Source organism: Lissotriton helveticus, chromosome 9 (genome assembly GCF_964261635.1).
Source record: "Lissotriton helveticus chromosome 9, aLisHel1.1, whole genome shotgun sequence".
Taxonomy (NCBI): Eukaryota; Metazoa; Chordata; class Amphibia; order Caudata; family Salamandridae; genus Lissotriton; species Lissotriton helveticus.
This window is the reverse complement of record NC_136070.1, coordinates 1,138,546,161-1,138,573,658: the sequence shown is the minus strand read 5'-3', so window position 1 is coordinate 1,138,573,658 and position 27,498 is coordinate 1,138,546,161. Positions and strand designations below refer to the sequence as shown.

Genomic DNA, 27,498 nt, shown 5'->3' with positions numbered 1-27,498 from the left:
CATGGAAGTCGGATATATTCCCAAAACCGTGCTGTACACCGCAGAAATGGGGCCTTCCTTTTACGTAAGGGTTCGGGTGAACAACTCCCCTGTTAAAGCTCTATTAGATTCGGGGTGCAGACAATCCGTTATAAGAGAAAAACTACTGTATCCCGACCAGATAGGACAGGAAGGCGTAGTGCACATCAGATGTGTTCATGGGGACATCAAGACTTATCCCATCGCACGCATCACTATACACCCAATAGGAAGGGAACCTTGCTCAGTGAGAGTAGGGGTGGTGGGGTCTCTGCCTGAAGAACTGATTCTAGGGGTAGACAATCCACATTTCCTGTCCTCATTTAAACGGGAGTTAGACAATCGCCCTGCTAAGGCTTACTTGACCGCTGAACCATGGGTCATAGACAGGGGGTTCAAATTTGCACAGTCTAACGACCCTTCGCTTTTGAATGCTTGGGACGCCGCCCATATTGCACAAACTACCGCCTCATCCCAGAAATACCCCCGCTTTAGTATCGACAATGATCTACTCTATCGGGAAGGAAAGGAGGGAGACCATAGACAACTGGTAGTTCCAAAAGAATTCCGGGAACAGATCTTGTTCTACGCTCACACTCACTTAACCGCAGGACATAGCAGGGCAGAAAAGACCACTCAAAACATACTGCGGCTGTTTTATTGGCCCGGTATATATAAAGAGACAGAGGCATATTGCCATCAATGTGAAGTGTGTCAGAGGAAAAACCTCACAAGACCTCCGTCGGTGCCTTTGCAACCTATGCCCGTCATTGGCAATCCGTGGGAACGCGTGGGGATGGATCTTATAGGGCCTCTACCTCGCACCTCCAGGGGTCATACTTATGCCTTAGTGGTGGTGGACTATTCAACCAGGTTCCCCGAGGCCTTTCCTCTGAGTGCCCCAACCACCAAGAATGTAGCTGAAAAGTTAGTGGAGTTATTCTCAAGAGTGGGGTTTCCCCGCGAAATCTTAACGGATCAAGGGACACCCTTCGTTTCACGAATGATGACGGAGGTCTGCAAAACTCTGGACCTCCAACACATACGCACTTCTGCTTACCACCCTCAAACGGGTGGTTTAGTGGAAAGATACAACAGGACATTAAAAACTACCCTTAAAAAACTGTTGAGTTCAGAAAACAAGGACTGGGACAAAATGCTCCCCTTAGCTCTGTATGTGGTACGAGCACAGGTCCAGAGTAGCCTCGGATATTCCCCCTTTGAGCTTTTGTATGGCCACCAACCAAGGTCTCTGCTCGAAATAACCAGAGAGGCATGGGAAAAAGAAGAGGCAAACGAACAACGCTCCCTACTAGACTATACCCAGCAGTTAAGGTCCAGATTGGGTAAGCTGAGAGAGTTAGCCTATTCGAACATGAAGTCGGCCCAAATCCACCAAAAACGATACTACGATAAGGGTAAACGATGGAGAACCCTGGAAAAAGGAGACTGGGCCCTAGTGTTGCTCCCTTCCTCTACTCAAAAGTTTAGGAATGAATGGAAGGGACCTTACCAAGTACTAGAGAGATACGGCAATACCACCTATAGGTTACAAATGTCGCCTAATCGTAAACAAACCTTCCACATAAACCTTCTAAAGAAGTGGATAGGCACAGTCCCACGAACTTCTAATCTGGTCCTACCGGAAAACTGTCCCACTTCAACCTTAGAACACCTACCAGTCAATCCAGAGCTAACTGCTTCGGAGAAACAGGAATTACATAAGGTTCTAGGCCCTTTTTCTCCCCTGTTCTCAGACCTGCCTGGATGCACCCACTTGGCAGAACATGAGATTCACACAGCCAAAGGGAGTATAGTGAAACAAAGAGCATATCGAATCCCAGCCGCAAAAAGGGCTGACGTAAGAAAGGAAGTTGCTAGCATGCTAGAACTTGGTGTGATCAGACCATCAAAAAGCAACTGGTCATCCCCCATAGTCATGGTTCCCAAGCCTGACGGGTCGACCCGTTTTTGTATGGACTTTAGGGCGTTAAACGCTGTTTCCACTTTTGATGCATTCCCAATACCCAGAGTAGATGAGCTGATCGAACGAATAGGGGAAGCCAAATACATAACGACTTTGGATTTAACAAAGGGGTATTGGCAGGTACCCCTAAGGGAGGAGGACCGCCACAAAACAGCTTTTGCCACCGAGGAAGGACTATATGAATTCAATATCCTTCCCTTCGGACTCCATGGGGCGCCTGCCACCTTCCAGAGACTTATGAATATGGTATTGGCTCCCCACACCAGTTACAGTTCTGTTTATCTTGATGACATCATCATTTTCAGTCACACATGGGAAGACCATCTAGAACACATAACAAAAGTAATGACCTCTTTGAGGTATGCCCGACTTCATGTAAACGCCAAGAAATCTCGAGCAGCATTCCCGAAGGTGAAATATCTCGGGTTCATGCTAGGAGACGGTGTCATTGCTCCACAAGAGGAGAAAATAAAAGCTATCACGGAAACGCCATTTCCCTCTACAAAAAGGGAGTTAAGGGCATTTTTAGGTCTTATGGGCTACTATCGGCGTTTTATAAAGAACTTCACCGACCTAGCCACACCCCTAACGAACCTATTGCAGAAGAACGTCAAAAACACCCTACCTCAACCCCCCTCCCAAGAAGCCAGTAGAGCTTTCCTCCTACTGAAGGAAGCAATTACCACCAGCCCGGTGCTTATACCTCCTGATTTTGAAAGACCATTTACCCTAGCTACAGATGCGTCAGATACAGGAATAGGGGCAGTTCTTTCACAAATAGGGGCGGATACAGCAGAACATCCAATACTATACATAAGCCGTAAACTCCATCCCCGTGAACAGAAATACCCCACCGTAGAGAAAGAGTGCCTGGCCATTCGTTGGGCTGTTGACAAATTGCGTTATTACCTGGAGGGGAGGGCATTCATCCTGTACTCTGATCATGCCCCTTTACAGTGGATCAATCAATCAATCAATCAATCAATCAATCAAAGCATTTATATAGCGCTCTACTCACCCGGAGGGTCTCAAGGCGCTGGGGGGGGGGGGTCCGCTACTGCTCGAACAGCCAGGTCTTGAGCTGCTTCCTGATGGCGAGGTGGTCTTGGGTCAGGCGGAGGCGGGTCGGAAGGGAGTTCCAAGTCTTGGCGGCCAGGTAGGAGAAGGACCTTCCTCCTGTGGTGGCTCTTTGGATGCGGGGGACGGCGGCGAGGGCGTGGCTGGTCGATCGAAGCTGGCGTTTGGGAGCGTAGAAGTTGAGGCGGCTGTTGAGGTATCCTGGGCCTTGGTTGTGTAGGGCTTTGTGTGCGTGGGTGAGGAGCCGGAAGGTGATTCTCTTGTTGACCGGGAGCCAGTGCAGGTCTCTCAGGTGTCATGAGATGTGGCTGCGGCGGGGGATGTCCAGGATGAGTTGTGCTGGATGCAAAAGAACAGGACACAGAACGCCAGAATACTACGGTGGTTCCTGTTTCTTCAGCCCTTTGCCTTCACTGTAGTACACAGGAAAGGGAGAGAAAACGGGAACGCGGATTTCCTCTCCCGTATGCCAGTTCTCCCCGATCGGGAGAATCCAGGGGGGGTGGAGTGTAACGAGGAGTGGTGGACACCCGGAACTGACCCCGTGATGCCTCCTTCCTTTCAGACGGACCCCTGGGAGCCAGAACAGGACGAACTGGAGGAAGAGGAACACTGCGCCTTCAATTGGGCGTTCACTGAGGAGGAGAACCCTCCTTCCGTACACGTCAGCAAAGCCGGATTGGATAAACCCCAGGAAGTGTTGTTGGTGGCGTGTGACATCACCCCGGTGGAGAAGGCAAGGAGCGGAGTTGGAGAGCGAGTTGAAGATTGCAGCGAAGGAATACGGAGATTGCCCGAAGAACATCCAGGAGGAAGCGGAGAAGAGTCCCACGAAGAGCCAGGAGGCCAACGACCCCGTGAGCCGCCGTGCCACGCTCCCGGGGGAGGAGTGTGGCTTTCCCAGGTACGGCAGCGTATGGCGGCTTGGGTGGGAAGCAAGCGTGTGTAAAAAGTGTACATAGCCCCATAATCGTTCTCCCTTGTCTTTCCCTTCCTCTCGTTCCCTTACCCCGCGTTTATTCCCTCACTGTCTGTAACCACGACTCACCACACCGACTACCGCTAGATGCACGTTGTCACCGGTGATCCCCAGTCTCACTACACCCGGCCCGAGGTGAACACCCCCAGACGACAATAGAACTAACGGCCCCCTCTCTGTTGGTCTTCTTTTACATGGGAAACCGGAGCCTGGGACGTCGACGTACAGACCAGACCTCGCAGAGCAGAACCGTACACCGAAAACCAAACAGGAAACCAACAGAACGCCAAAACGGATCCGAGTCAGTTTGCCAGGGAAAGACTGACATTCAGAACCAGGAGGACTTTAATGTTAAACACAAAACGTGTAATCCCAATAAAACCAGCATTACCTCAACAACCTAGCGTTTCTCTCATCCCTGACCCACCAGCCAGGTCTACAGCACCCCACCCTAGAGTGGAGGCATCCGTTATTACTGTGGCAACCGATAGAGGCAGATGAAAGGGCTTTCCTTGAGACAGATTGCCCTCCACGCTCCACCAAGACAGATCCGCTGCAGTTTCTCTGGAGATCCTCACAGATTCCCTGAGATCTCCGTTGTGCTGATACCACTGCCTGCGGAGGCACCACTGGAGCGCCCTCATGTGCCAGCATGCATGGTTGACCAGCAGAATGCAGGAAGCAAACAGACCAAGCAGGCGAAGGACCTTCAGGACTGGAACGACCGCTCCATTGTAAAACAAAGGAATCATTTCCTGAACGTCGAGCTGCTTCTTAGCCAGGGTGTAACAGATTTTCACACAGTAAATGACCCAGTGCAAAATGGTTGGTCTCTGCACTCCCCTCCCATGCTTAACCCACAAATAGTTGGTCGTCTACCCGGAAGCAGTTAAGGTATAACGACAACGCTCTTTTTGTGTCCAGGCAGGGGAGACATTCCTCCTCCTTATACGGATGCGGGGGAGCAAAGAAGGTGGGCAGCGTGACTGATTGACCCAGATGAAATGGGGGCACCAGTTTTAACAAGAATGAAGCCTTGGTGGGAAACACCACATTATCCCTAAAAGTTATCATGTAGGGAGGCTTGCATGAAAATGCCTGCAATTTACTCACTCTCCGGGCAGATGTTATCGCCACCAAAAAGGCTGTCTTAATGGTAAGCTGCCGGAGGGGACAATTATGTGAAGGCTCGAAAGGAGCACAGATAAGGAATGTGAGAACCTAATTAAGGTCCCACTGCGGTATGACAAAGGGCGTAGGCGGAAACATATGTACAAGCCCTTTCAAGAACCTATTTACAATAAGGGATTTAAACAATGAGGGTTGGTCTGAAAGCCGCAAGAAAGTGGAGAGAGCAGAAAGATAACCCTTGAGATTACCCAAAGCAAAGCCATTCTGGGCAAGGGTACGAATGAAAAGAAGAATAGTAGGTAGAGAAGCAGAAAGAAGGTCAATAGACCTTTTCTGTACAACATTTAAAAAATGTTTACCAACAACAGGCATATACAGTCTTAGTGGAGGACCGCCTGGCCGCCAAACTAACATTACATACTTCGGAAGGAAGGTCAAAAGCTTTCAACTGTCATCGCTCAATCTCCACGCATGGAGGCGGAGAGTTGACAGGCTTGGGTAGAGGCCGCTCCCCTGCTGCTACAACAGAAGATCCTCCCAAAGGGGCTGCCTGATCAGAGAATCAATGCTCATTTGAAGAACCTCTGGATACTAGACTCTCTGTACCCAATCTTAGGCCACTAAAATGGCTTGGTCCCGGTCTTTCTTGATCTTCTTCAGAACTGTGGGCAGAAGTGGTATGTGTGGAAAGGCCTACAGGAGGCTTGAGCTCCAATCGCAACGTAAAGCATTGCAGAGCGATTGCTGCCTTGGAAACTCCAGCACACAAAACTGCTGACATTGCACCTTCTCTTCGGAGGTGAAGAAATCTAATTAAGTTTCTCACCGCTGCTGAAAGAGACCTTGCGCCACCTCCGACTGAAGACGCCATTCATAATCGACTAGGCATCAGCGGCTGAGTTTATCTGCCCTGGCATTCAGAGAACCTGCCAGGTGTTGAACCACCAGGGCTATGCCATGTCCAGAGATGCAGGGCCTCTTGACAAAGGGTCCATGACCCTGCCCTGCTTGTTGCAGTACAACATGGCAGTGGTGTAATCCATGAACACCTGCACTAACTTTCCCTTGACAGAGGGAAGAAATGCTTTCAATGTCAATCGGATCGCCCGAAGCTCCAACAAATTGATGTGGTGCACCGACTCCGCTGGAGACCAGTGTCCTCCAATCTCCACCTTTCCCAGATGGCCGTCCCATCCCAGGAGTGGCGCATCTGTCACTGCTGTGAAATCTGGTTGGGAAAGGGAGAGGGGTCTGCCTCTGACCCAATCTCAGTTCCTCAACCATCACTGCAAGTCTTTTGCAGCTCCCTCCGGGATCTGGACCATGTCGGAGAAATTCCCCTGATGCTGCGCCCACTTGAACTTCAGGTCCCAATGCAGAGCCTGCATACGCCATCTGGTGTGATTTAACAACAAGATGCGCCCAGGATGAGTCCCAGCAGCCTCAGAGTCAATCTCACCAAAATCCAGGATAGAGGCTGAGACATCGGTATCATAGCCTAAATATCCTGGACTAGTTGCTCGGGAGGATAGGCCCGAAACTACACTGTGTCCAGGACAGCTAACATAGAAGGGAGCGTCTGAGATGGAGTCTGGTGAGACTTTGGCATGTTATAGAGAACCCCAATGAATGAAGGAGGTTTTCCGTACTCGGAAGCTGGGAGACGATAGCTTGGTGTGAAGGTTCCCTCAACAGCCAGTCGTTGAGGTAGGGAAAGACTGACAACTCTAACCTGCGCAGGTGAGCTGAGACAATGGCCATCATCTTGGTGAACAACTGAGGAGTGGTGGTAAGGCCAAAAGGTAGCACTGTGTTGGACTTGGCCCTTTTGGCAGGTTCACCCCTAAACCTTTTGCATTAAGCTCTGACATGGTGGTAGTCGCTTTAGGCCTCTGCGCACTTTAGCACGGTGACCCAGTGTAAAGTGCGTGCGCGCTCTGAGTGCGTGTGGTGAAATTGGCCTGCCCTCCCATAGGAATGCATGGGGGATATGTATGTCCCTGGTAATTCCTGGTATGAGAGGAGTGCAGGGGCTAATTTAGTATGTATGTACTCGTGAAAATAAATGCTGTGCAATGGTGTGAGCAGATTCATGGTGACTGGTGGAGAAATGCCACTTTTAGAAGTTGGCATTTCTGTGTGCTATGTGTCTGCCTGTCTGATGTGAATTGCATGTCTGGCTTGTGAGTGACAGGGGCTGGACGGTGTGGGTGGCTCCAGGAGACTGGGGGAGTCAGCCCAGTGGTGAATAGAGAGATCTGCATCTAGATGGGAGGGAAGAGTTGCACCTGGGGCCTGAATAGGACTGTGCCTTCCCTCCAAAATGCTGGTGACACCCCCTGTGGTGTGTCTGATCATTGAGCCCCCACCTGACAAAGTGGAGAGGAGCTGGGCAAAACAAAGTCCTCTAAAGCCCCTCTAAACCAGTCCTAACTGGTATCCCCTAGCCCTGTGCTGTGACACAAAGGGAGTTTGTAATATAAATATAGGGGCTGTGACCCCATGAAAATGTTCTGTTGTGTTTGTTCTTCCTTTGGGAGGACACTCTGCCAGAAGGAACCGCCGTGGGACCCAGCTCCTGTTTCCTGGGGGTTCCTGCATGCTGGCCTGCCTGGCTGCGCTTTGCTGGCGTCTCCCCAGCACCAAAGACTCTCTTATTTCTGCCTCTTCAAGGACTTTTTGCTAGAGCTAGCGCCTTGTGGGCGCTATATTTCTCTATTACCCCAAAGAAGAGGAGAGGAGCGTGTGCGTCTGGCAGCACCCAGCTGCAACTTTACACATTGCCTCCGGGATAAGCCTGACTGCTTGTGCCAAGCTACCAAGGGGGTGATCAGGGGTTATCTTGGAGTGTAACTCCCTTGCCCTGACTAGAGTGGTGGTCTCTGCCTGGCTTTGGCGCACGACTTAGCCAACCAGAGATCCCATTTTAACATTGGTTGTCAGGGGTAAGGATAGGACTTGCGTTTGCTCAGTACCACAGTGACAACTGGTTGCACTACAAACTCTGCATTTAGATAATCACGTGTTTGGGGGATTATTGTTTCTAAGTTCTATTTTATTATTCTCCTAAAAGTGTCCTTTTTGAATTTTGTACCCCTGTTGCAGCTCTTGCACCTAGGTCTCCTGTGTTGCACGTATCTCTGAGCGTCCTGCCAAAATGGAGTCTGCTTTGAATTTTTGTGATCTGTTTAGATACAGTATGTGGGAGTTGGTGGAGGTCTGTGAGGAGAGAGACATAGCAGTGAGTGGGTCAGACACCCAGTCAAAACTTAGGGAAAACCTGATTCAATGGCAAAAGGATGAATGGGAACATAAGCGCAATGAGGAGGAGAGGGCCCGGGCCGCACACCAAGAGGGTGGTGGGTCTGAGGGGAGCCCTGAGGAGTCTGAAGAGGAGGAAGAAAATGACAGGACAGGGACGCCAGTAGATAGTGAGGACCCCATAGATAGGGAGTCCCCCTCTGGGTCCAGTGCCAGGGACAGCACCCCATCCCTTTCCCTGTCCCCAGAGGTGTGGGTAGATAGGAGGGAAGAAAGGGAGCAACAGCTGGCTGGAGAAGCTCAGGTTAGAGCATACCAAGGAGATAGCGCAGCTGAGTGTGGAGGAGAAAAAGTTTGAGACGGAGAGAATGGCGGAGGCTGAGACGGCCTTCGCCAGGGAGAATTTAGCTCTGGAGGGCAGATTATTCCCTGAGTGCAGTTGTAGTTTTCTGGAATCCCCGGAAAGGGTGGGATCCAGTGGTGGCAGCAATATAGAGCCCAGTGCAGGAAGTCCCATTCCCAGTTCCCAAAGAATGGTAACTTGTTCACAAGAAGAGGAGTACAGGTTGAAGTTCAGGGACAGTAGGAAATTGTATCACCAGTCTTGGGGGGATTTTGCAGATGAATGTAATGATGCACTGGCTGATTGGGTAGAGGTTAACACAGAACAAGATTTTCACGGACTGTTCGATCTGGTTATCAGAGAGCACCTGCTCAGTTGTTGTTTTCCGGGGTTGCGCCAACACCTGTTGGAGTGTGGGTTTTCTGATCTAGGGGAGCTTGCACGAGAGGCAGACCTCTGGGAAAGTGCCCAAGGTTCTGAAGAGGTATTGGGGAGTGATCCCAAAAGTAGTGGCTCAGGTATCTTCCAGTCCTGTATTGGGGAAGAGGTTCAGAGTAGCCTAGTTAGGTCTCATTGCAGTGGGAGGGGTGTAGGGGCTCACGTCCTCTCTCAGTGGAGTAGGAGTGAGTGTGGGACTGTGTATCCCCAGGTGCCCAACACCCATTCTCAGGACCTGGATGGTTCCTGAGGGGAACACCAGGTTGGGAGCCTAGGCTGTACTGATAGACCATTTGAGGAGGATCTCCTAGTATCCGGAGAACCTGGAGCGTCTGTAAATAGAGCTCCAGTGGTTCTGGTGTCTACCGGTACAGAAGTCTGGATTGAGGAGTGAGGGGGGGATGTGTCCCCAGAGGAAGAACCAGTGGGTCAGGGACCAGCCAGAAGGGCTGAGTCCCCTTGGGGTGACCATGGTGACACCACTTATGTTCTGGGGATATTCACGCACTGTCAGGTGGACAGGGGTCGGGAGATCTGCGCCAGGCAAACTGTCACAAGACACATGAGTCATGCGTTACCCTCGGGGGGATGCTGTGTGAGTCCCCAGAAGTCCTGGCATACCAGGCAAGTACTCCGCCAAAGGGTTTAGCCCCATGGTTGGGAGGCCAGGTTCAGGATCTGCCTGACCTGGGGGAAAGGACGTCTGTAACCAGTGTCCTGACCGTTTCATCTTCCAGGGGTACTGCTCCAGTGGGAGGGTGCAGAACTCTGGAAGGGGGTGCAGAGGGAGGGAGTCCTCGCCTCTGACCCCGGTGCAACCTGAGGGGTTAGACCCTAGGTTGGGAGACTAGTTGTTGGAGAGAGGTCGGGGGAGGAGAGCCTCGCCCATGACTTCTGGTCAGCCTGAGGGTGCGGACCCTGGGCTGGAGGATCAGTGGCAGTCTAGAACTGCCCTGAGGAGGGGAAGAGTGGAGAATGGCTACAATGTGCCAGGGGTTACTACCCCCCACTCTGTGGATGGGCAAGGACCAGTGACATCTGGGTGACCTAGGGCCTGGTCCTGCCTGGACAGCTAGGGAGTACCAGTTGGGTAGCCCAGTTGCTCCGGAGAGTTTTCACAGAAGCACCCACATGGGTTCACCGTGGCGTAGAACAGGAGGATGTCCCTGCAGTTGCGGGCCCGCGTCCGTGTTCTATCGCCCCAAGCAGGGAAGCCCATCACGGTGGTGATTGGTCAGCCCTGTGTTTTGGATGGAAGGGGGTTGTGTTGGACTTGGCCCTTTAGGCAGGTTCACCCCTAAACTTTTTGCTTTAAGGTCTGACATGGTGGTAGTCGCTTTAGGCCTCTGCGCACTTTAGCACGGTGACCCAGTGTAAAGTGCGTGCGTGCTCTGAATGGGTGTGGTGAGATTGGCCTGTCCTCCCATTGGAATGCATGGGGGATATGTGTCCCGGGTAATTCCTGGTAAGAGAGGAGTGCAGGGGCGAGTTTAGTATGTGTGAATTCGTGAGAATAAATGTTGTGCAATGGTGTGCGCAGATTTATGGTGACTGGTGGAGAAATGCCACTTTTAGAAGTTTGAAAAATGAAGGGGTTTTGTCCTATACGGGACCGGGTAGGACACTACAATAATATTTATACTCAAAAGACACCCGGTCATGATTGAATCCTGCTATTCTTTTATTCAAAGCTGATTACATACCCTAAATAATTAATTATTGGGTATTGATCAATTATTTGGACGTGTTAAGTTTTACCATCACTTTGTACACATTTGAAGTAGTTCAAGATTTTCACATTGTCATACATATATATAAAAAAAATCAATTCATTACACACAATTATTTACACTTTGTACATAAGCCAATTAAACATTTGATGTATTACACAGTAAATTTAAAAAATCAAATCATAAGGAGTACCCTAGTAACTAATTCAATACAGTCCTAAAAAACAGTTTATTCTTCCAATATTTAAGGGCTGATCTCACAAGGGCAATTATTAATTGATTCAGTGTATAAAATATTCTATTTCTAGCCCTTTGCGAGTGTAAGAGGCTCATGTGACAGCCGACGCGTTTCCAATCCCGTATTCTCTTTTGACGGGATTTTCCTCAGGGCCTTTACCGGGTAACTGTGTGTACATAATTAAGTAACAATTCAATGTGGGACCTTCACCTTACTGCTGTTTGAATTATGTCAGTTTTTGGTAAAGTGTTAAATTATTGAAACTTGTGCATAGGAGATTTCTTATCTCTGCGAGCTCTGTAAGGGCGCCTAATTAGTTCTGTAAAAGTAAAGAAACACTCGTTGTTTCTAACTTTGCGTGGGGGACATTTAATATACAACTGCTTCAGATTTTATCGCATGCGGACTCACTTATTCACTCTTGGTGGCGGATCCTGACATCTATGTTATTATCGTGCGAGATTCAATTTGTGGAGAGGCGGCGGAGTCTGTTAATCGGTAGAAGGGGAAATGTTTCACTATTCTTACAACGAAAGACTTTAATGTGCAGCATTGTTCGATTACTTAGTACGGGGCACTTACTTAAAATTTCTTTACAACGGTTCCCGTCAAACTTTCAAATTGAAGCCATTTCATCATTAGGGCAGATTACGAGTATTTGCTGCGGTAGTCAAGAAATAAAAATTAGTACTTGTTCTATACAAGTTTTGTGTAACAACACATAGAATCAGTTAGAAACCAATAGCGTGTATAGAACAAGTACTAATTTTTATTTCTTGACTACCGCAGCAAATACTCGTAATCTGCCCTAATGATGAAATGGCTTCAATTTGAAAGTTTGGCGGGAACCGTTGTAAAGAAATTTTAAGTAAGTACCCCGTACTAAGTAATCGAACAATGCTGCATATTAAAGTCTTTCGTTGTAAGAATAGTGAAACATTTCCCCTTCTACCGATCAACAGACTCCGCCGCCTCTCCACAAATTGAATCTCGCACGATAATAACATAGATGTCAGGATCCGCCACCAAGAGTGAATAAGTAAGTCCGCATGCGATACAATCTGAAGCAGTTGTATATTAAATGTCCCCCACGCAAAGTTAGAAACAACGAGTGTTTCTTTACTTTTACAGAACTAATTAGGCGCCCTTACAGAGCTCGCAGAGATAAGAAACCTCATATGCACAAGTTTCAATAAGGTAACACTTTACCAAAAACTGACATAATTCAAACAGCAGTAAGGTGAAGGTCCCACATTGAATTGTTCCTTAATTATGTACACACAGGTACCCGGTAAAGGCCCTGAGGAAAATCCCGTCAAAAGAGAATACGGGGTTGGAAACGCGTCGGCTGTCACATGAACCTCTTACACTTGCAAAGGGCTAGAAATAGAATATTGTATACACTGAATCAATTAATAATTGCCCTTATGAGATCAGTCCTTAAACATTGGAAGCATAAACTGTTTTTAGGACTGTATTGAATTAATTACTAGGGCACTCCTTATGATTTGATTTTTGAAATTTACTGTGTAATACGTCAAATGTTTAATTGGGTTATGTACAAACTGTAAATAATTGTGTGTAATGAATTGATTTTTTTTATATATATGTATGACAATGTGAAAATCTTGGACTACTTCAAATGTGTACAAAGTGATGGTAAAACTTAACACGTCCAAATAATTGATCAATACCCAATAATTAATTATTTAGGGTATGTAATCTGCTTTGAATAAAGGAATAGCAGGATTCAATCGTGACCGGGTGACTTTTAGAAGTTGGCATTTCTGTGTGCTATGTGTCTGCTTACCTGATGTGAATTGCATGTCTGGCTTGTGAATGACAGGGGCTGGACGGTGTGGGTGGCTCCAGGAGACAGGGGGAGTCAGCTCAGTGCTGAATAGCGAGATCTACATCTAGATGGGTGGGAGGAGTTGCCCCTTCACGTTTTATGCATATTTGAAAAGCGTTTGGACGCCAGTTGTCAGCGGGAGCCCACCCCGCATTTCAGCTGTTTTTGGTGTGCTTGCAGCGGGAGCCCATCCCGCGTTTTTGAGTCTTCAAAGCTGGTGCCCACCCCACACTTCCTGCATATTTACCTATCGGGTGCCCACCCGCATATTTGCTGCCATCATGCGGGAGCCCACCCCACTTCTACATTTGGTGAAAATGGGAGCCTACCCCGTATTGACCCCACACAGAGGAATTTCCTAAAAACACTGCCGCCGGCCCGGGAGTCCCAGGAGCACAGCACAGGCACCCCGCTGACGTCAGAGGGGAGCTGCCCTAGGATTGGTGCTAGCACCGGGAGTTGCCCGGCAACAGGAGAGCGTCCTCAAGGACGTCCGGCAATGGCAGCCTGATCGGGGCTGGAGCGCATTCCCCCACGTGTTGCCAGGAAGAAGAGAGGAGCCAGTGTCCACGGTGCAAGGTGGCCCGAGGCACATTGTCGGTGCCTGCCCCCGCTGCACCAGAGGAGACCGGAGGGGAGCTGGATCGGAGACGGAGCCTCGCGGGCTCCGTATTGCAGATGACCAACTCGCCCCCAGTGAGCAAAACCTACGGCGGCAGGAGTACTGAAATGCCCCTGTGAGTGGGGGGCTTCCAAGGCACAGTGGAGCTGAATTGACACAGCTGCTCCGCGAGGTAGTGCGGGCAGCTGCAACGGGGGGGCTGTTCTTCTCTAAAGAGAAATAAGGGTGAGTTGCACCCTCGCCCCCTCCCCCCTTGCGTTACAAGCCCAGTAAGGACCACGGATTTGGCAGTGGCTCCCTGTGAGAAACCCACAGGGAGAACATTAGGAGCGCAGAGGTCGCTCTAATGGTTACTCTGCACTCCTGGTCAGGTGAGGCTGGTCTTGCCTAGATGCTGTGCCCTGATGTGAGAAGGTTTTGGATATTATGTTGCCAGGATTGGCACCATGGGGACAATGATGTGATGGTAATTTGTGCCATAGCCCTAGCCATTCGTGTGCATTGTGCCCTGATGTCATGTTGTCTCATACAGGGGGATTCACAGACATTCAGTTTTATGCATAAATGTGAGTTACGCACCATGATTTATGCACCCTGATCTACGCATAACGTGTTCATGCTTGTGAGGCCTAATACGTAAGTTGTGTTATTTGCTAATGAAGTTTGAGCCTAATGTAGTTTATTATCTAATGTGATTTATACCCATGAGGTTGGTGCAGAATGTGCTTTAGGCTAAATATGATGCTTACTGCATAAGGTGATTTCTGTTGCAGGATCTAATGCTAAGTTCCTAATTTTGCCCGTAGTTACTGGTTGTGCTTTTACATTTTCTACTTGTGCTTTTCTAAATATTCTGACGGTGGCCCGATTGGCCCAGTCATGTGTATATAATCCCCTGTAAATATTGCCTAGTGCCAGTTGGCACAGTGTATATTGTGTGATTACTACTCTAATGTGTTTATCACAATACAAAGGCTATTTTTTATATAACCTTGTGTGGAGTTGCTTTTGTGGTGTGCCTAGTGTGTTGCTGCTGTGTGGGTGTCGAGCAAATGATTTACACATTACCTCCGGGATAAGCCTGACTGCTCGTGCCAAGCTACCAAGGGGGCGAGCAGTGATTATCTTGGCGTGTAACTCCCTTGCCCCGACTAGAGTGGTGGTCTCTGCCTGGCTTTGGCGCAAGCCAATCAGAGATCCCATTTCTAACACACAGATTTCCTTTAATGGAGATGGTCAGGGTCAGGGGACCCCTTCGAGATGAGGCTGCAGTTATCTTTGTAGAGTCCAGGAGAGGTCAGCCACTGATAGAGTTGAGGTCAGGATCGCTGGGGAGACTCGGGATGTGGGCGTCAGGTGCATAGTGGGAGGGAGATGCGGATCCGCCTGGATCCGGAATCCTTGTAGATGGATTCTTCTGGACAGAGCCGCTGTCCTCTGGAGATCTGGTGTTTGTTGAAGAGTGAGCCGTCATCCTTGGGTTTCTGGAAGTCGCTGGCCACAGTACAGGCGTTGTCTTCTTCTCAGGTTCTTTAAGCTGGAGACAGGCCGGTAGGGCCGGGGCCAAGTCAGTAGTCGTCTTCAGGCTTTGCTGCACAGCGTTTTGTTCGTCCTTCTTCATAGGTTGTAGGAATGTGAGGATAAAGGTTCAAGGGTACCCCTAAATACTTAATTTAGGAGCGTTACAGGTACTGGCAGGTAGTAGCCAATGGACTACTTGTCATTTTGGGTGACTTAAACCTTTGTATGCCCCCGCCCTTTGGGTAGGGGTATCCCCTAACCTGATTGGCTAAAATTCTTCCATCCAACATGGAGGATTTCCTAAGGAGGGGTCACTTCAGCTCGAAACACCTTGAGGGTGGTCCTGGCCGAGAGGGGACAGGCCTCTACTGACTACTAATTTCCCGCTGACCTTGCCGCCAGAAGTGGGGCTTGGTTAAGGGGGCAGGCATCTCCAATAGCTGGAGAGGCCCTGGCTAGCATATCAAAGGTCAGGAAGTCTTTGAGACTAACCGCCCTAGAATGCTGTTCTTCCTTGGGGGTAGGTGTTAAGCACCTCCACCCAGAGCATGCTTTGTTTCTGACCCACGAGAGCACAAGGCTCCCACCTCACGGGGTCAGAAACATGGATGGAACAGGCAGGCTGATGCAGACCAGTCAGCCACAAACTAGTGGTTTGGTTGTTATTCAGGGCCATCTCTAAGATGACCTCTGAGCGCATTTTACAATAAATCCTGCACTGCAATCAGTGTGAGTTTATTGTGCTGACAAGTTTGATACAAAACTTCTTAACATTCAGTAAAGCCATCATGGCGCTGTGGAGTTTGTAATGACAATCTCCCAGCCCACGTACTCAATATGGCTTCACTGCACTTACAATGTCTGAGAATGGACACCATAGGGACATATTGCTCATGCAGCTATGCCGTCACCAGTGGTATAGTGCACCCTGCCTTAGGGTTGTAAGGCAGTGTTTTGTGGGCATGGCATGCAGGGGTGTGTGCCCTGACGACCCTTCAGTTTTAACTGCACCAGAACACATTGTCTGCAATGGCAGTGTATATGTGTTAGGTGAGGGGACTCTGAGGGTGGACAATACATGCTGCAGCCCTTAGAGACCCTCTCTGGTCACAAGACCCTTGGCACCACTGGTACCTTTTACAAGGGATTTATAGGTGGGCCAGAGGTGTGCCAATTGTGGAAACAAATGTATACTTTTGGTAAAGATCACAGGCACAGGGTACCTGATTAGCAGGAATCCAGTGCACATTCAGTCACAGATGCATCGGAGTCAGGCAAAATGTAGGGGAGTACTGCAACAGAAACCAATTTTCCTACAGCTTTGCATTAAATCGGCATATGGGAACAGATTGTTGCTCCGTAGAGAATTACTGATGCATGAGACTAAGCTACACATCCTAGCGATATGCTCAGTGCTAGGCTCCACTGTCACCACCCAATTAACCAAAGCAAAACTCAACCACAAATCGACTTTCAATAGGCTATTCACCATGGATTACAGGGAATACATGGCTCGCCAACATGAGAAAGGAGCCAAAGGAGGGAGGTTGCTTGTTTGGCTGCTTCGTAAGGAGGTTCCTAGAACCTCAATAGTAGCATTACAGACCCCACAGTAAGAAATAGTGAACACTCCAGATGTGATTAACCAAATATTTTAGACTTACTAGATTATGCTCTATGCTACCCCTGAGGGTGCGTACGGTTACAACACCAAAGGTTATTTAAACAGTCTTCGTCTGCCGATAGCCCATGCCCTCCAACGTGGGGAAACGGCTGCTGTGTTAGCTCATTCAGCTATATAACAAACTACATGTCAAAATAAACTACTGAGATGGATGGAAACATATCATATTCAGTTGTGAAAAGTAGAGAAAGTGGGTAGGGTGAGGGACTATGCAGTGCATTAGCTGACAAAAGTGGCATGTAAACCTATTAACTTATATTTAATAGGAAAAAACCAACGAACAAAGGTTGGCACTATTCATTCCCTACAATCTCTTACAGTTGCAAGTTCATAACACACACAACTTATAAAACTGTCAATAAAATATTTTTTATATACATTGTCACAATTAAAAGTTGTTCAATACTTTCACTTTCAGTACTTTCACCCCACCTTTCTTCCATATCAAGCAAAACAAACAGCTGCTGCTAAAGCTCTACTGTTTAGTGCTTTATAAAAGAAAAGAAATATACCACCTTCATTGGCTAATAAGTCTGTATTTGGCTCTAAATGAGTTGGATCTATTCAACATTGCTGATTTAGTATTACACACTCTAAAATAAAATGTAGCCTTGCTATGTCCCATCACACAGTACTTATTCTTTCATGTGGATGGTGGAATATTTCAATCTTTTGTTTTAGCCACGAAAGGTCTACTGATGCAGCCTTCATTAATGCATAAGAGACAGAAAAATCATTTGACAAGACCTCTACAAATACAAACAGCTTACCATTAGTAAAATCTCATACCTGAAAATGACTAGGTTCATTCTGGTTTTATGCGTTTGATTGTATTCATCTAGACACTGCTCCACAATATCATTAAAGTGTTTAACACTTGGAATCTCAGTGTATAGTCGCTCATCTCCTTCAAGGTCAGGATTCATATAATCTCCAAATAATAGGCTTCGCATGTCTTCTTCGGTGACCTAGGGCATAAAATTAGAGGATTGTAACGGATTCACTCTTATTTTTTGAAGGTCATCCTTTTTTAATTTAAAATGGAATACTATAGATATACAAAGACTGAAAATATTTTTTTGTGTTGCTAATAACTCTGAGCATATTTGATAAATCTGCCCAAAACTTTCCAAAATGTAAGCTAGCCCACATGAGAACAGCTTGCTAAATTTCTTACAGACTGATCAGGAAGAAAAGTTATACTAGGTCCGAAAAGATACTTCATCAAAATAGCACTGGGAAGGTCTAGGAGTAAGAATGCAAAAATGCTTGAAAATCAACACTAAAGTTGACATGTAAACAGATGTAAAGTCAGGGTTCATGGTCTATGAGTACCACGTGCACAGGTGTTAAAGTTACTTACCTTTGGTAACGTAATATCTGGTAGAGACAAAGTCTAGCCACAGATTCATTAACTTTTGAATTCTCTCCAGGCGCCAGTCTGTATCCGGAAATTTTTCAGTAGTGCCTCTGCACGCCGGGGGACGGCATCATATGGCTCCGCGATGACGTTGACTCTGGCCATGACATCAGTGGAGCCATATAAGTCCTCACCGGCGAATGGACGTCAGTTTCTTCTGTGAAACCTTCTGTGTAAGCTACTATAGAAACCGGTTGCAGAAACAGTGTGCCAAAATGATCAAAAATCTTTGAAATATTACTAAAGAAGAAACACCAAATAGTTACCAGACATGACATTTAAAGAAAACCCCAAAAGAATCAACAAAGAACAGGGCTATGTGAAACCCTGCACCCTGGTGAATAACCATCATGTAAAGAAAGAAAAGCTAACACTCTATAGACCATTCATCAATGGTAATTAATGGCATGGTAACAGCAAACTAAACCTATAAAACCAACACCAAGCTGATTGTTGAATTACACCATTACGTGACATATTGCTAGTGCCATTATGAGGTATGATGATACCGAACAAAGCCTTTTAAAGAAAGATGGCAGATGTATCCATCAGAAAAATCAGCACTGCCCACTGGTGTGCAATCCAGTGTGAAAGACAAAACACCACCCACCCTACCAACCATCCACATTTGGAAATGGATGGTACGGCCACATCTAAACAAAACCTATGTGACCAGGCTAAGTGGTCAGTTGAGTCTCAACATAAATTGAGATAGTGATTACTGGCATATAAAACCAGTACTGAAAAAGGGTATAACCCTTAACTCATAGGTCATTCGCAGAGTGGGAAGGATGGGCAGTGAGTTAATTAATCTGCAGCTAGACTATGTCTCTACCAGATATTAAGCTACCGAAGGTAAGTAACTTTTACATCTGATAGAGACATCTCACCGCAGATTCCTTAACTTTTGAATTAAATACCATAGCTATACCCCACTGGATGAGGGTCTGCAAACAAATCCTACAAAAGTTCTGAAAGAGAACGAACCGGTCATAACTAATAACCAACCAAATGTACGAAGGAATAGCAGAACAAGGGCTTGGCTCTTAATAGAATCCAAGACCACTGTCACAAAACATATAAATAAATAACAACCCCACAGGCCCGAGAGAATCGTCCCTTGAAGGAAAAGGGGGAAAAAAACTAAAGAACCACCTGTCAGTTAACAGACATTATCCTCTATCCCCCATGGGGAAAGAGAACTCGTTGACAAAAGGGGCAGAGTGCAAGACAAAAGTTGTGTAATCCGCAACAATAAAGAAATATCAGAGAAAGAACTGTCCTGATAAAATCCAAAAGAAGGACTTTCAGAACTCATTCCATTAAACCACGATGAATGAAAACCAAAAGAAAGATGAACAATAATACCTCCATGGTATAGAGAATTTTGTTAGAAGAAAATGACCACTGGAAGATTACATAAAGAGACTAAAATGACACTAATAGGTTTTAATTTAATATTGATATACATCAATTACATCAGTTGTAAAACAATGTTGCCACAAAGGTGTATCACCTGGACATATGCATACGCATAATATATTTAACACCTTGCCTGCTAAGGCAAATCCCGCTGGGTGCTGATAATCATGTATTCCCATTGTTCATGACAAGGTCAACTCGTCATAAGCACATGCTGCATGACGAGCTGATCTTGTCATTAGCATGGAAGTGGATACAATTGTGTCTCAATAGACTCCAAGTGGTCTGGCAACACATGGAGCATCACTGTCCCACATTTAATGCAAGACCGCAGGTATCTACAAAGCCTGCGCCTGCATGGCCTTTATTGCCATCGCCCAAAAGGCTGAACATTACTCCGAGCCGTGGGCATGTTCAAAATACCAAGCCAAGAGAAAGAAAAAAAGGGAAGGCGCCTATTAGTGCAGTATCAAAATATTAAATAAGTAAAAAACGAAACATTAGAAGAAAATAATATATACACTGAATACTTGTTATCAACAAGCGCATGCAATGACAGTTTGATCACAAGACCGCCACAAGTGTTAACAACCATGATTTCCCAAGGACTTGCAAAACACAGAGAAAAAAGATACATACCCAAAAAGACAGGTAACGTATATCGTCCAGACAGATGCAGAAAGCATTGTGGGAGAATAACAAGAAGAGCTTCATGTAAAGCCTAAAAACTCTAAACATAAATTGTATGACTGAAAACAGGTAAGAAAACTGCAGCTAGAAGTCTCCATCAGATTGTTTCTGACACTACATATCACACAGCATAAGATCAGAGTTCACCCCATTATGTTCTAGGAATGAACAAATGAATTGCCTATCCCCTCTACAGAGGAGAAGGCAACTAACTCGAGTCTTCTAAAGAATACACCATAAACTCTGAGTTTACTCACACAATTTTCCAAAAAGTGAAGCACATATGATAAAAATGTAGATATGCGGTCTGCTCAGAAGAAGAAAACAACCTGCACCATAAAACACATAGTCCAAGAGGACTTTAATGAAGGATAAACAACAAAAACATGTTTTTAAAAGAATACAAACCAGAGGCACTCAGTCCATCCGCGCTCGATAAAAATGCACACCACACAAGTCGTGTGGACATACTGCACTGATTACTCTAAAGAGTAAAGACCAGAACACTCCTCTATACTAGAATTACCACCGGCATACCAACATGTCCCTATGAGAGACAACGAAAGGGTAAAACCATGGTATTTTAGCATACTGAACTGCTTCAAAGTCGCATGCGTCAGAAAATCTTCTATACAAGAAGACACGTCTCTTGACAATAAACTCTTGAGCACAAAGCTCATCCTTAGAGGCCAAGTGACAAAGGGAAACCTCGCTCTGTCATCTAAACCAATCATAAACTAGGAAGAAATTGTACTGAGAATAAAACATCTGCTCTCGCAGGACACCAAGTGGTCAAACCAACAACGGACATGTAAAATGCCCTAATAAAGCTTACTCCCTTTTAGATTTGGAGGTCTCTAGTTGGCAGAGGTAAGTACCTTTGACCAAATAGGGACCATTACGTCTAGTCAGGGTAAGGGGCTACACTCCTAAAATAACCCCTGCTCACCTCCTTGGTATCTTGGCACGAGCAGGCAGGCTTATCTCAGAGGCCGCGTATAAAGCATTTGTGAACACATACAGTAATACAATGACAACACTACAGATGGACACCATACAGGTTGTATTATAAAAATAAGTATTTTTATATAGACTTAACACAAGACCAAATGAGAAAAATCCTCAATACAGTGCTCCAGATATGCTTAAAAATAGGTTGTTCACTTAAAATCAGTCTCTAGCAACAGATAACTCCAACGTGAGTTATCACGACGTGTGACAGGAGAAATCCCAAAGTACGGCGCCGACCGTGAGATGCGTGACGTCGGGCCCGGAGTCAAACAGACCCCCAAAGAACAGTACCCTGGAGAAGCAATGAAAAGCAAAGACAGCTCACAGCATCGGGGAGGTGCAGCTTTGTTGGGGCTGCGTGGCGTCGGTTCCTTACGACCCCAGGGGAGGTGTAGACTTGGTTCCTTACTGCAGCACAGGGGAGGTGAGACGACGCTTCCTTATTGAGTCAGGGAGGTGGAGTCGCGATGGCGCCGAAACCGCAGTTTCTTACGATGTTGTGCTGTCACTGGATTCTCGGTCACCCACGTCGAGGATCGGCTCTGCGATGTCAATGTCAGCTTCAGAGTTGATGCGGCCCAGCAGCCGGCGTCGGGACCACGGCACAAGTCGGAGCAGCGCTCACGGCTTCAGGCAGGTTACGGCATCGCTCGCTGGCATCGATGTGGCACGGCGGCCAGTGTCGGGTCTACGGTGCAAGAGAGCTCACGGCTTCGGTGCAGAAGACGGCGTCGCACGCCGGCGTCGGTGTTCAATTTCCTTCTGCAGCAGCTAAAACCGTAGTTCTAGATGCAGGAAAGCTGAAGGGGTAAAGTCTTGTATCCCTGAGACTTCAGGCAGGAGGCAAGCCCAAGTTCAAGCCCTAGGAGATCTTCCTCAAGATGATGAAAGCACACTCAGTCCTTTTTCTCCTTTCTTTGGCAATGAAGCAACCACTGCAGGCCAACCCCAACAGCACGTAGCATAGGGGTCGTCTCCTCCTTCAGGTTCCCGGTTCTTCTCCTCAGCAAAGGTTCGTCTTGATTTCCAGAAGTGTTCTAAAGTTCTGGGGTCTGGGTCCCCTCTTTTATACACCAAAATACTTTGTCTCTGAAGGCAGAGAGTGTCTGTGCCTGGTCCAAACCAGTTCTCTGCAGTCCTGGAGCACTTTATTTACAGGACTCCTTCTCTTCCTTTGACAGTGTAGGCCAGGGACATCAGACGCACCACAGGAGGTGGAGCCAGCATTGTGGAAGGCAGGCACTGCCCTATTCGGGTCCCAGGTGCTCCCCACCCACCACTCTACATTCTTCATTTCTACCTAGTTCCCTGAGTCAGTTAGGATTACAAGATGTTATAATCAAACTGCCCATTCTGGCCTATGAGGAACAGGTAGCCTTGCAATAGTGAAAAACGGCTGTAATTCCCTATCAGGACATGCCACACACATCAGGGCATGTACTACCTTTTACCTACAATGCATCCTGCCCTTGGGCCTACCTTAGGGGTAACTAATATGTATAAAAGGGAAGGTTTAGGGACTGGCAAGTGGATGCACGTTCCCAGTCAACATGGCAGTAATAGACTGCACACAGGCTCTGCAATGGCAGGCCCGAGACACACTTTACAAGCTGCTCCGGTGGGTGGCACAATCAGTGTTGCAAGCTTACAAGCAGCATTTGATTTACAAGCCCTGGGCACACGCAGTGCACTGTACTAGGGTCTGACAAGTAAACCAAACAGCCAATCATGGAGTCACTAATCCATACATCAATTTACAATAGGGAGAACATATACACTTTAGCACTGATCAGCAGTGGTAAATTGCCCAGAGTCATAAAACCAACAAAAACAGGTCAGACAAAATACAGGAGGAAGGCAAAAAGTGCAGGGATGACCCTGCAAAAAGGGCCAAGTCCATCACAACCACCTTCCAGCCAAAACGCAGAGGAGACCAATCACTACCCTGATAGGCTTCTCTGCTTTGGGCGATTGAACATGGACCCTGGCCCGCAACAGCAGGGGCATATTCCAGTTCTACGCCAATCTGAACCCATTTCAATCCCTCTGTCCATACTCTCAGGACCAACTAGGCTACCCCACTGGTACTCCCTAGTTGTCCATAGCCTGGACCAGGCCCTAGGCCCTCAAGAGACCTCCGTTCCTTGCCATTTCACAGAGTGGGGGGCAGTAACCCCTGGCACATAATAGCTATTCTCCACCCTTCCTTTCAGTGTAGTTCCAAACTACCCTTCACCTCACCATCCAGTGCCTTGCACACGTACTCCACACCACTCTCATGAGATTGGCAAGACAGTATCTGACTGTTTCTGTCACTCAACACACACTCTTCTGGGCGGTCTCACACACGAGGACTTCAAACATGGGGGGAACCCCCTCCCTGCTCCTCTCATTTAGAGTCAGTGGAGTGTCCCTCCAACCACTAGGACCAGGATCCTTCCCCAAAGTCAATGACAATGCAGCAATGCATGTCATGGTCATGTTCTCCACGCATGCTGTAATGCAGCCTGCATGGAGAACATGCGAAGTGCGCATGACTGTTAGGACGTCCCCAGAGGGCCGGCCAAAGAGTCATTGCGCACTTGGAGTGGGCAAACCATTCCTCCCCTGCTCTGAGAACAAAGCAGCTCCCCATCCCTCGCCCCGCAAAGCTGCGCAGCAGGAACAAATACAATGATAATAACCTCAAGTTATTATCGTTGTATAAGTTCTTTCTTTCACTGCTTTGCAGCAGTGGAGCGATGCTCCTCCGCCTTAGCATAGGAGCCACCACTGATCTGCAGGTGATTAGTATCCAGGAGACGTGATATTCTATTATTTGCTCAGTTACAGATATGTGTCAATGATGTTCAAGTCAAATACTTTAAGCCAGATTCCTTTGACTAGGTATGATATAGGCTTTCACTACTGCCCAAGTCCTAGCTTACTCCTGAAATTCCGAAGTCAAGACAACAGGAGTAAGTCACAGGAAATTATTTTTGAATCGCGTCCACCTTACCCAACAGTTGTAGTAGGAAAGTAAATAAAGTTTTATGGACTGTAAGAGACCATTTGTTTTCTATAGATTTGCCCATCAGTTAAGGACAGTGTTTGAGAACCAATCAAAAGACTACTAAACCTACCAAGGATAACCGTGTGCTACAGCTGCCACATTCAAAAGGGATTTACTGGCTGACTGTTGCTTTATTTTGAAAGGCGCATCTTCATATATACTCCCTTATCATTTTCAGGGGCGGAGCTTGGTTCAGTAAGATGGGGTTAACTTCAGATATTCCAACAGTCACACTGGTAGATAATGTTAATGTCAACCTGGCTGCATGAGAGGGGACTCGGGGGCAGTGGAAAGGGAGAGGGGTCGGATTGATAGGAGCACTAGGTCAGAGAAATCACAATACTTTGTAAAATAACCAACGTTTTTGAGGACTTTTAAAATAGAGATTGTGTATTTTTGTTTGTGTGTATGTAAAACGTCCTGGTGAAATCCGTCAGACACCTCACCATACCCGACTGTAAGCACCTATACCCAACTACTTATCAGGAAATACATTTATAAGGTGGGGTGGAACAACCTCCCCCTCATACCCCCTCCTCTCCCCCCACCCGAAGCTATGCCCCACCGCAACCCTCTGTAACTCAGCTCTAGAATTATTATTATTTTATAAGAGGTCCGACCACCTAAAGTTTCCACAAGTGTACGACCTATATTTATTAACATCAGCCATTAATACAGAGTTAATAAAACTATGGGGCAGGAACACACGCTATTATGCCCACTACAAATAAATAATTTCAAACTATACATACTATTTGCACCAAGTTTTAAAAAGTGTGCTGCTTTCCATTTCTGACCACAAAGCAAATACTCACAGTAGGTGATTTCTCTTGCTTCAGATGTTCAAACACGCCTTCAAAACTTTCTTTAAAAGTGTCTTTCACAACGTCCTTCAATAAATTGAACAGCCAGGCTCGATCTCGGTCGTCCACGAGGCGATCATAAAACACACGAAGCACTTCATGAACAAAAAGGCGGACGAATATGCGCTTGTTTTCGATGGACTCCTTCTTGATAAGCAGGCACCCTTGGATCACACGGGAGAAGTCACGCAGGTTGAAAGTGTAATGAGACTTGGCAGGAGTCGGCAAGAGGTTCTCTGTTGCTTTTTTGTATACCTAGAGCAGGACAACATAACCATGTTAGGTTGTTTGATATACCTATACAGAGCACCAAATTAGGTGTTTTTTACTAATCACAGTCAATATATTGGCTTTTCACATCATCAAAGTCAACATTTAAGGAGCATGGTGACAAATGTTTAGATGCTAATTTCACATTGTGATTGGCCTCATTTTGCAAAGATAGGCTTGAAAAGCTCAAGGAACAAATGATGGACGGATTGCTGAACAATGCAAACATTCACCCCCAGTCACAAAGATTTGAGTTTAATTCATCGTTCTTTTGCTCGCAAATCCACCCCAGTTTGGACCCAGCCATAAAAACTTGACCCTGATCCTCATGGGAACAGTCCAGGCTGAAATGCCAAGCTAGGTCCTCCCTGGACCAGAAATAAGCATCCTGGGACCAGTTTCATCAGCCAGGATAGCTTGAATCTAATGGCACAGTGAGCCCGGGACCCACATCTGGGCATACCCTTCCCACTTAGGGCAACAAAAGCAGAAGGAACAAATGATGCTTCACAAGCTCACATTATATCACAGCGACAGTTTAAACAAGCATTGACAATGCAACTGTCTCGCCTTTGCAAAAGTTAGAGCTATTGGCATTGTAAATGACAATTTTTTTATTTATGTGTTGGTTTTGAAAACAGATAAATAAATGGCATTGTCATTTACAATGCCCATAGCTTAATCTCTCGCAAATGCCACACACAAAAACACAGACCCACACAGAGCCCCACACACACAAACCTACACACACAGAGACACGCACAGAGCCACACACACACAGAGCCACACACACACAGAGCCACACACACACACAGAGCCACACACACACAGAGCCACACACACACATAGAGCCACACACACACATACACACAGAGCCACACACACACACACACACACACACAGAGCCACACACACAGAGCCACACACAAACACAAACAAACCCACACAGAGCCACACACACACACAGAGCCACACACACAGAGCCACACACACAGAGCCACACACACACACACAGAGCCACACACACACACACACACACAGAGCCACACACACACACAGAGCCACACACACACACACAGAGCCACACACACAGAGCCACACACACACAGAGCCACACACACACACAAAGCCACACACACACACACGCACACACAGAGCCACACACACACAGAGCCACACACACACACTCAGAGTCACACACACACACACACAGAGCCACACACACACAGAGCCACACACACAGAGCCACACACACACACAGAATCACACACACACAGAATCACACACACACACACACAGCCACACACACAGAGCCACACACACAGAGCCACACACAAACACACACAGAGCCACACACACACACAGAGCCACACACACACAGAGCCTAATTCCAAGAGCCAATGTATTAAAAAAAATTACTTGTGAAGAAGCATCTGGGGCACCGTGGAGGCGCTGACAGCTCATTTGCTTACGTGCCCCCTCCCCCAATGATTTAATACGCTCAGTCTAGTCCAACCTGTCATGGCCCACAGCCACTTTCGATCATAAAGTTTGCACAGACGATCAGCCAATGCCGGGACCTAACAAAAAGAAACAGCGTTTCAGATCGGGTCAAAAAGCAAGCCACTGGACAACTGCTGCTTAAGTAGTAAAAAAAGCTCAAAGTTACAAAGAAGATCCAGTGTTGTCCTCTATAACGACGATATCAGCAGCAGCTGTGGAGCTGCCCTCCAACTTGCTGAAAAGTGTAAGGCAGCGCAACTTCTTCCATATAAGGGACTCCAAGGGGCAGGCCTGAAATATAGCAGGCCTACAATGCTGAGCACGACTTCCTTCAGAGCAGCTTGAATCGGCCGCCATATTGGGGGAGAAATAAGCCCAGATTGGGC

At 47.1% G+C, this 27,498-nt stretch overlaps 1 protein-coding gene across 1 annotated transcript in view; it reads right to left on the bottom strand.

The window, feature by feature from the left end:
• Positions 1-27,498, bottom strand: part of DNAH12 (dynein axonemal heavy chain 12) — a 1,534,490-nt gene that overhangs the window by 771,914 nt on the left and 735,078 nt on the right. The window contains exons 41-42 of the mRNA XM_078661571.1: positions 25,292-25,594; positions 17,671-17,849 (exon numbers count right to left, since the gene is read on the bottom strand). Coding sequence (XP_078517697.1) covers positions 17,671-17,849; positions 25,292-25,594 — 482 coding nt within the window. The remainder of the gene's footprint in view (positions 1-17,670; positions 17,850-25,291; positions 25,595-27,498) is intronic.